The sequence below is a fragment of the Morone saxatilis genome, unplaced genomic scaffold, assembly GCF_004916995.1.
Source record: "Morone saxatilis isolate NCDOM2014 unplaced genomic scaffold, NCSU_SB_2.0 Contig4, whole genome shotgun sequence".
NCBI lineage: Eukaryota > Metazoa > Chordata > Actinopteri > Moronidae > Morone > Morone saxatilis.
In genome coordinates, this window is record NW_023339984.1 from 5,574,966 (window position 1) to 5,585,533 (window position 10,568).

General features: G+C 38.4%; 1 protein-coding gene across 1 annotated transcript in view; it reads right to left on the bottom strand.

Moving 5' to 3' along the window:
• dok1b (docking protein 1b) overlaps positions 1–10,568 on the bottom strand; it is a 15,984-nt gene that overhangs the window by 2,729 nt on the left and 2,687 nt on the right. The window contains exons 2-4 of the mRNA XM_035675183.1: positions 1,712–2,035; positions 985–1,078; positions 702–874 (exon numbers count right to left, since the gene is read on the bottom strand). Of these exons, the coding sequence (XP_035531076.1) occupies positions 702–874; positions 985–1,078; positions 1,712–2,035 (591 nt within the window). The remainder of the gene's footprint in view (positions 1–701; positions 875–984; positions 1,079–1,711; positions 2,036–10,568) is intronic.

The window sequence follows — 10,568 nt, forward strand, 5'->3', positions numbered from 1 at the left end:
CTGCAGCAACTCCATACATGGGTCGCCAGCTATGCCGACTGAGCTAACCGGGTGCCCTACATCCTCTTTTTATCATGTATGTATATATCATCATGGTTAAGGTCTACACGTAAATAAAGATGTGTAGACAAACCAGACAGACCTCCTTTTTAAAGGTCAAAGCCATTTTTAAATCTTCGTCTCAAGCGCTGAAGCTTCAAAGGGACACAAAAACAACCACAGACTCTAAAGATACACATCCTCTGTGGCCACATGGACACATACAGCTGCTAAAAGTGTTACTTGCACTTCTTAGCTACGATCGATCTTCACAGTGTGAGTTTAACTTTAACACCAAACTTCCCCTGCCTGTACTCGTCAGGTGCGTCAGAGATCGATCACTTTTGATCAGTGTTACGTTAGTTATAGTTGCAAAGACACCTATAGCTGCCTACTTGTTTTATGTCAGCACATCTGACATTTAAATATTAGTTCATGACATACATACATCAACAATGGCCTAATTTTATGCATGATCTAAGATGATAAAGATGCAGAAAAATAGAAATGCATGGCAATAATAGCATATTGTCAATATGTATTAGTATATTTATTCATTATTTATATTTTATTATTTTCACAAATTGCGTTTTTAGGAGAGCTTATGTCTTACAGCTTCCCCCTGCTTTTGATCGTTGAAGAGAAAAGTGTCAGGCACCCACCCGGTCTCGCCCGTATCTCCTCAGCAGCTTGTAGGGCCACACCAGGACTTTCTTCTTGGTCTTTGGATCCTTCAAGATTAAGATGTCATTCTCCGCTTTAAGCCAGTAGCTCCCTGTCAGCCCGCAGCGCTCCGACGCCTCGGTGCGCTGAACGCTCACCCAGAACTCGTTGACTGCAAGGAGAAGACAGGAGAGGTGTTTTTGCAGAGGTTAACTTAAATCCTCCTTAATTGCAGATGATATTCTGTGCTGGAATATTTTGTTGACTGTTTCGTGTCCTTACCCTCCTCTCTGGAGTAGTAGATGAGGTTTTCAGACATCTGCAGGTCCTGCACTCCACCATTAGAGTCTGCAGCAGTACTGGTGCCGCCTCCTCCCTGTGGGGACACACACACTGACAGTCAACTAGCTGAGAAAGACACCTAATTAGGAGACATAGCATGTTATACCCAAATATGCTTTTCGGTTTATGTGTTGTACTTTGGAAGGAGAAACCTAGAGAAACTGGGAGCTTTCCAGTATAAGCACTGGAAGGATAGAGTGAGAGAAGGGAAAGAGAAAACAAAATGAAGAGTTAGAGAGTGTACAACAGAGAACAAAGCGGATGAAGTCTTCCTCTTGGAAACTCCCTCTGGTTTCCTCTCTGCAAATATGTTTCATGTTCATGTTTGTGCATGTGTGTGTGTGTGTGCACAATAGAAACTGTGGCCTGCGTAGATACTCCAGGGGCATGTGGGAAATTTTGGAAAACTCATATACACACAAACAAAAAAGAATTATTCTGCAATCCCAGCAGAAAAAACTAAATTTAAAGCAGCAGTTCTTCAGCTTTTTTTATTTATTTATTTTATTTAAATATTTCCAGTCAGTTGGACAGTGAGCACAAAAAAAAAACATTTTGTAGATAGAACAAAGGACAGACACATTCAGAACACACACATAAAGGAAGTTGAAACACATCCAACCACATCTTAGTCACATTTCCTAAAGAGTGAATTGTGCAAAGATACCTGAAATGCAATGTCGCACATGGTATCCATCCAATCCTTGGCGGCGTTCTTCTCTGCAGCAAACACGTGCGTCTTGTCGTTGGTCTCCACACAGAACGCTGCCATATTGTCTTTGGGACAGCTCTCCGTCAGCGCCGGCAGGATGGAAATGCACTCAGACAGGCGGATGATCTTCTTGTCAAGCTTTCTGGTCTTCTCATTGGACCCGCTTCCAGAGCCTCCGCCAGCCCCACCCCCTCCGCCCGAGGGTGAGTCATAGAACTCCAGGCGGGCGATGCCGTTTTGGCTGGCGGGGTACAGGACGAACCAGTTCTTCTTCCATTTCTGATGAGTGGAAAAAGAGGAAAAGTTATAGAGAAATTTAAAACTGCACTAATCAACATGTTATATTAAAGTGACAAATGATCACGTGTGATGTGAAAGATGGCGCTCACAAGGACCACCCACAGATAAATATAAACAGACCCTGTTGTTTCCGTTAGATTTACTGAGTATTGTAGTGTCTTTCAGCTAATTGTTTTGGTTTCAGGTCCCGTTTTAGTTCAGAGCTCTAAAAAAAACCACACTGTGCAGACAACAGACAGACAAAGTTAGCGACTAGCTGGTGAACACAGTGGAACATTGAGCAGCAGAAGTATTTGCTCCAACAGCTGGAAATACATACAAGTCATCATTTACAACTCTGGAATCTCAGTTGGCTCTTTTTACACGTGACCACAAATGAGTCAAATAATATTTAGTCAGATAATATTTGTTTATTGTTACTAAAGTATGCAGCAGGTAGGTACTGAACTACAGTGACACAGTGTGAACACAGCCACACCGGGACACATTTACAAGTTTTGTCTACATATTTACTGATTACATTACATTTACTCATTTCATTTGCAAATCTGAATACACACACACGGCTTGAGATACAGTTACACGGCTCTCCACTCATATTTGTAAAAAGTTTTGCTACAATAAGAGCTCCTATATGACAGGCCATCAGTGAGAAGATTGGCTATTTTTATATAGCTATTCTTCATGCCTGCCACCCGCTTCGAGTCACCTCGCAATCTGAAATGAGGTGGTAAACACTTTTGCCCAGAGGGGCCGCCAGAATTAACACAAAAAGTGGCCTCATAGCTGCTTTAACTTTTAACACATTCAACAAGTTTTTTCCATTCGTGATCAAGAAAAATAGCTCAGGCCATTTCTACAATATCCAGTATATTATTAGAATTTGTAAGTAAGTAAATAATACTATTTCAAGTACATTATTTACAGTTTTGGTTTCTTTTGAACTTTTCCTCTGTTTTCTTTTTTTATCTGTTTCTTTTATTTGTATTACACATATATATATATTCTATATAACATTACACATTTTGTTCCAGAGATTAGTAAACCAGCATTTCATGTAAGAAGGCTGTTTCTGAATTAATGAGGCGAGGTTGGCAGAGGACGGTGGGAAAAAGGGCAGAAACAGAAAATCTGACTCTTCCTTTTTTGCAATGCACATCTGTCCTGTTCACATCTGTCTAAGGGAGGGAAGAACAATTTCCGTGTGGTTTGTACAGATAGCAATGGGGAAACGCAAAATGCAGAGTTGGCCACAAATAATCAGAAACGGACAAAGAGAGAAGTGGAGAACGTTAACATTTAAAGTCCACAAAGGCTGTGAGTCAAAACTGTATTTCCGGGTCTTTCTCTTACTTCTACTCTACTCTGCTGACTGAGGCTTAATGTGGGAGGCATGTGGTGATAAATCTAATGCAGTTTGACTCAGACATGTTGCGCGCACCATTCTTTCCTCTACTATCAATCAGCAGCAGTGGACCACAGTTACAGTATTAGTCACCATTGCTTTCAGAAAAAGAGCAAATCCCCCGAAAAATCTAAACAAGGTAGTGAACTGGGTTTTTTTTTTTATTTTTTTTTTTATAAATTAGTGAAAGTAAACCAGGACAAGATGTGCACCCAAAAGACCCACCCAGATACAACCACAAAATAATAGCACAATTACATTACATTACATTACATTACCTCATACTGTTAATCATTAGTTCCTGAACTTATTTTGGGTGTAGGTAGTCACTTTTTCATCATCATCGCAACTCTCTATCTATTTGCATATATCTACATCTATTTATTTTTTTGTTTTACTTAAATACTAGTTATCTGCTGTGAATAACCACATGTTTGTGGAGATTTTGTAAATGATAAGTAACGTAGAAAAGCAGGTAACATTTTAAAAGCTTCAGTAAATATCCTCTATGACTCTCAGGGTTACATGCTATCATATATTTCCCAGAATTAAATGACTCGGCCTATGTTTTAAGCTGCTTCAGAGTAATCCAATTGTGACATGTTGTGGATTATTTGTAGGTTTTAAAGTGTGCGATAGCCCCAAGCAGGTTAAAATTATAAATTGGTCCAAACTAGGTGGCAGGTGCATCGTCTCTCCGTGAGGACAGCAGGGAGGAAGCGACAGCTAACAATGATCTCTTCCTCCACAGGGACAAAAATGGACCTGACCAAACAATACGACATACTGAACAATAAGACGCACAGTGAGTGGGTAAGAATCCAGATGTTCAGTGCTAATAATGGACATGATGACACCATAGATGCAAGATTACGTGCAGTCACTCTAGAAACTAGTATATGTGTGATTATGGCAAAACTGCATGAGATAACAGAACTCAACACTTGATTGGGAAGTCCCTGTCGTCCCCTGTACCCTCTGGATGTGTGTGTGTGGCTACCCCACATCACGCTATGCCTCATCTCAGCAACATTTCTCCACAGAGTGTGTGTGTGTGTGTTTTCCCCTACATTCACTCAGCGCGTAGAGGAAACTGACTGACAGCCAGAGAGCTTAGCCTGTGACAGGAAGGTCAGCGGTTTGAAAATCCTTCAACCAGCGGGGAAAAAGAATGAGACACACTAAAACTACAGGTCCTCAAATGCTCCCTGACCAGTGAAATGTTCTTTTCCGCTGGTCAAATAATACGTAACAAGTAAATATTCTTCCGTGCATTTGAAAATTAGATGACCTACATTCAGTGTGTCCAGTGTAACGACAATTACGTCCCAATATGTGGCTTTGGAGGCGGATATCAGTATAGATAGTTGAGGGGTTCAAAAATATTTCATGGCTAAATGTTGCCCAATATCACTCATTATTCACTGTATTATACCTACTGTGACATGTCAAAATAGCTGATGTGGAAAGGCCTATAAACTTTACAATAGTACATGTAATGATGATTTTAAATTGAATTGGACATTCAATTATTATATGTATAGTAATTATAGATAAAACAAAAATATTCCAGTCTTGAAATGCATAGAAATACAGCTTATAAAAGATGTATTGTGATTTCTATCTGCATATCTAACAATTACACGAAAGAAGAATACAGAAAAAACATTCTGATAAATGAGAATGATGCACTGTTATATCGTATATTATGGATTATCGTTGCTAATGCATTTCTTTAGAAGTAGCATTTTACTGTTGTAGCTGGTTAAGGCTCACTTTATATACTGTTGGGTAGATTAATCTATAACAACTTGATATCATATTTTAGATATTCACCATATGTTTTGTATGTAAAAGTCTAACAGTAACAATAACTGACAAATAAATCTAGTGGAGTAAAAGCAGAATAATTCCTAATTATAATTCTAATATAAAGTAGAATACAATCCAGATACTTAACTCCAGTTTAAATATCTCAAAATCCACAGCCCTATCATTCACAGCATGAAAATAAGAGACATGCGAGTCAGTCTAACACAAGGCGTAACTATAGTATTTGCATGATGGGCCCGATATAGCTGCAGCCCCAGCATCTATACGCTGCACAGTCAAATAAATTGTAAACATCAGTTATTTAAAAACAGAAGAGACCAGAGGTGCATGCATACATGAAAGCTAACTTCATCTATTTCTATCGCGCCAGGTTTCAAAAGTCAACACATGCACGCCCCCTTCTAACCCGTTACAATTAACTGCCAGAAAGGACAGGAAATGTGTGGGACTGTTATTACCCAGGATTCTCTTTGCTTCCTTCTTCTGCATCCAGGTGTGTCTCAGTATACGTACATGTGTATGTGCAGCTGTTTTTGTTGTTTTTATGATTCCCTTGGTGCATTGTGGATCATCTGATGCTGTGCACAAGTGCATGCGTACTCACACACACACACACACACACACAGAACGTTCTTATTGTTTAGTCCATACAAACATGAAATTGTGCAGTATATGTGAACAGGGTGTGAAACTTAAACCCCTGTTGCAATATGTTCTTTAGACGTGTGTGTGTGTGTATGTGTGTGTGAGAAACAGCTGCTCCATATAAGGCAACAAACCGTTATCAGCCAATAATAGACTGAGTGGAAATTATGCAAAAGGATCATGACAGAGCGAGCCAGAGAAACTTCCTCACCAATGTCCTGCCTGTTTCACGAGAAAAGATTAACTTGTACATGGCTGTCTTTTGTAGGCCTTGCACATAAATCTGTCAGTTTAGTACATTATTCAGTGTAGTCAGTGATTACAATAGCTGTCTGTGTGTTTTTGAAACAACAGAAGAATAAAATCATCCTCTCAGGATGCCAACAGATTTTTCTGTATCAATCACTAGTTTTTTAGAAGATCTAGTGGGCTTGGGAAGGTGCTTTTGTTCTTCCTGTCATTCAACATTGAAGGTGACATAGTGGCGAATTTCATTTTTTATAAACAACAAAGACAATTTTAATGCTGTGTCTTCAGTGTTAATGTGTTCATTTGTTTATGCATTTTCCTTTTTCACACATTTTCCTTTATATAATTTTGAGATACTGTTGTAGATGCTGTTGTAGATACTGTTGCTGCATTTAACAACAGTAATTCTATTTTTTAGAATTTGAGTTTTCAATTGAACACATTACTAAAACTATATTTTACAGCATGTTTGGCTCTCAAAATAAATTATTGCTTTAAAAGAAAGTGTGACTTTACCCTTCAAAGGGTAGTTGTAGGGACTGAAATCACTCCATTACCTGTACTTTTAATATCATAAAATGATCACAACATGTATGTGTGTGTTTGCATACAAGCAGACTGATCCACTGTCTGATGGATGGATACAGGAATCCACCACCGTCACCGCTCAAACACAGGATCCTCTCTTTCCCTCATGTTGCCTTTCAACTAAACCACTCGACCATGTTCCACCGGCCACAGACAGACCTCAATGACATGCAGGAGAAGTGTGTGTTTGGTTATCTGCGTGTGTGTAAAGAGAGTAAAAGTGTGTTTGTGTATCGGAGCGTGTCTGTCCTCTGTAATGCACGCAGAAAGGGGACAGAAGGAAAACAGAGGAAAGCTGTGGGACTGTGTTTATGTGTCATGGATGTGTGTGTAATGTGTATTTTAGTGGATGAGGGAGAAGTGGAGTGTGTGTTTAAAAGGGAGACAGACCACTGCTTTGACCACAGGTCTGCTGCCATAACCTCAGTCCTCTACTGCAAAATAAAACAGGACTCCAACAAAAGGACAGCAGTGAAGGAACTGTGAGGATGGAGTCAAGTAAATACCAACCAAAACGGAGACATTCTGAGCATAGATCTGAATGAAACAATGCTGTAAAAATAAAAGTGATGAGTCTTAAATTATTATAGTGAGAAAAGAGTGAGTCAGAACAGAAATATGCCACATTTTCATATAATCAAAGTACTATTGGGCACATGCTGCGTATCCTTGGACAGTTAGCGGAGCAGACAGATATTTCAAGAGAGATAATGAAAATAGGTCAAGCTGGGTAACACAAGTGACAGCATGCTTACAACAGAATGATATGCAGTAACATTCAATACTAAATACTACAATTTAATTATTTATTTTAATTTCTGTACTCATATGACTCAGGTTAGTGCTGGGTGGTATTTTTTAAATTCTGGCAGTTTCACAGTATATAAAGTTTTTTTTGTTGCATGACTAGGCCTTTATATATGTTTACAGTGGCTTATTTTGAACATTTTAACATTACATTAACATTTTATATTTTACATTTTACAAAACATAAAACTATACACTATATGAAGGAATCAGAATATAAGCTCTGTTTATTGTGCTAACTGCAACGTAGTAAAAAATGAATTAAGAAAAAGATATGCCAACAACTTTAACATTGCTTCCTGTTAAAGACAAAATATTTTAATATAGTTGTATAAACACTAAACTAAACTGACATGGAATTTCTCAAATGTTTTATTGCAAAGGAAACAATTGAGTTAAAGCAGTTGCTTCAGCAATGCACCGGTATAATGTTATATGGAAAATCCATAGTTAGCAGTAAATTTCAATCCGGTATATTACCTAACACGAATGAAGGTGCCTGGAACAGGTTTGAGTTACCTGCAAGAAGCAAATAACTAATCATTTTGATTACTTATCTAATCTAATCTCTAATTTTAAATCTCTAATTTTGTTTCATTAAATCGTTGGTCTTTAAAATGTCAAAGAACAGTTCACATCAAATCACAATTCCCCACTGAACAGTCCGAAATCCAACAGGGATTCAGTTTACACTAAAAAACAAACACATTTTCTGTTGATTATTTCAGCTCTACCTGTAAGCAAAGGCTAGAGAGAAAGACGGTCACTGTTGATCACAGCAAGCAGGGATGCTACAAACATAAATCAAGGCAAAGTAAAGTCAGTTCTCATCGACTTAAAAGGAACTTTAAAAGAAAACACACCCATTGGTGGTTACACATGCATAGCGAAAAACACAGTAAACAAATAGTAAACACATACAGTATAACCACATGGCTGACCAGAGCTGGCACAAATGTGGTGCTAAGCTTCACCAAAGACAGTAATGATACAGCAAAACGTGATCTCAGTCGGAAAATAATTTCATGAAATAAAGGAAGTCGGTCTAACATGATAAGGCATTTCCATTTGCATGGTATAACAAAAAGCAGCGTCTCTGATGTCCCCCGTCATAATCCCACACAACTGGCTAGCTCGAGCATGCCCAACAGCAAACATTACACTAGTGCCTGACAAGATATTAATGTGGTACACTATTCAGCATTTTACTTTACTTTTATGCCCAAACGGAATCACAATAGTATCCTGTCACTCAGGACAAATTCAACTTAAATCAGCTGAAGAAAGGTGGTCTTGCTTTCAACGTGTTTTGTATCTTTTCTTGATGAATAATATGCCAAAAATGGGAACTAGGCTTCGACAGGAAGAGGAGAACTGTGTCCGCCAACAGTCTAATTAGTTAGGTTAACAGTTTCCACTGTACACTCTTTGTTCTTTGTTTCTCTAGAGCAACATCACCAACACCACAGAAATAACACTGAGCTACAATTGTGCCTAAAAAAATCACTTATTTGTATAATTTGGGGGAAATGACTGTTATTATGAAGAAAGTAATATGCACGGTTACATGAATTCACATTGACTTGCACGAGAGAATGAAAGTCAGTCAAATTTGGCTATTTAAAGAATACTCTAATTGACAATGAATGAGCGTTGATGTGACTAAAAGTAAATTACTCTGTCGCTGTGAGTAAGAACTCAGATCATAGTTTCTGCAAACACTTAATCATTTTTATCACAAAATGATGGCGTTCTTTTCAAACGTAACACACCCACTGCAGAGTATATATGGGAGAATTACACAAATGTCCTACGTCAAGCTTCTTAAACTGATAATCTGTTAAAATGATTTAGTTGGTCTTGAGATGAACAAATCACGAAGAAGACATATTAACAATCCCATTATTCGCATTACGGCAGTCATTAACTAACTATAAATCACTACCTCAGGGTGTTGGTTTAAAGTTTCTAACTTTTGTTCTGAACACACCCCGTCTGTTCAAGTAGCAGCTAGCTCCTGGCTGAGGATATCTTTATCATCTACCATGCCCGCTTCTGCAGCCTTTACTGGTAACTGGCGAACTGCTGCCAACATCGACATCAAACCAAAAGCTTTTTGTAGCTCCGGGGTGCAGGAAAACTACAAACTGCAGGTCCAAGCATTTTGAGTCTCAAAGACGTGTCTGGCAGACAAGCAGATGCACGTACAGAGAGCTATTTTCACACTAAATCATGCATGCAATCACATCGCTGAACGTTTTGGTCTCAAAATGAAATCAAATGACAGCTTTACAAGTGTAAAAACTAATTACAACTTCATGTGCCAAGCTTTGGATGTTATGAATACCTTTGTAATGTTGTTCGTCGGACCTCAGAGGGAACGGCGGCGTTTGAAAGGGGTCTGGGACGTTGTTGTTAAAATACTTTACATTTTTCAAATTTCTCTAGTGAGAGTAGTGACTAAATGCCAGGCTGCAACTAATGACTGCTGACAGTTGTTGTTATTGTCGATAAAAATTATTGATCGATTTTATTCCAAGTTTGCAGCAGACATGTAGGAAATTGGAAGATGACTTGTCTGAACAAGAGTTAAAAAAACAAAGAATTCAGTTTATACTGATATGAGAGAGGGTTGCTGCCCATTGTAGAAGCTGGAATGTATAAATGTTCTGCATTTTTAATAAATCATCTGTTGATTCATTGTCTGTCCATTCGCTAATCTAATGGTTCCCAAACTTGGGGTCGAGTCAGTGCAGCGGGGACATGGAGCTAGACGAAAATTTGATTGAATCTGATTCATTTGAATATTAAACAAACATCAGGTCTCTAATGCTGGTGATGCTTTCAGGTTTTGAAAAATCATTCAGAAACCAACATGTAAAGTACGACCACATCGAAAGATTTCTGACATGAGACAAAAAACTTCTCTGTGTGTTTATCTTTGATCATTTGCATTGAGAAACAACTTTTCTTCTTGATAATGTT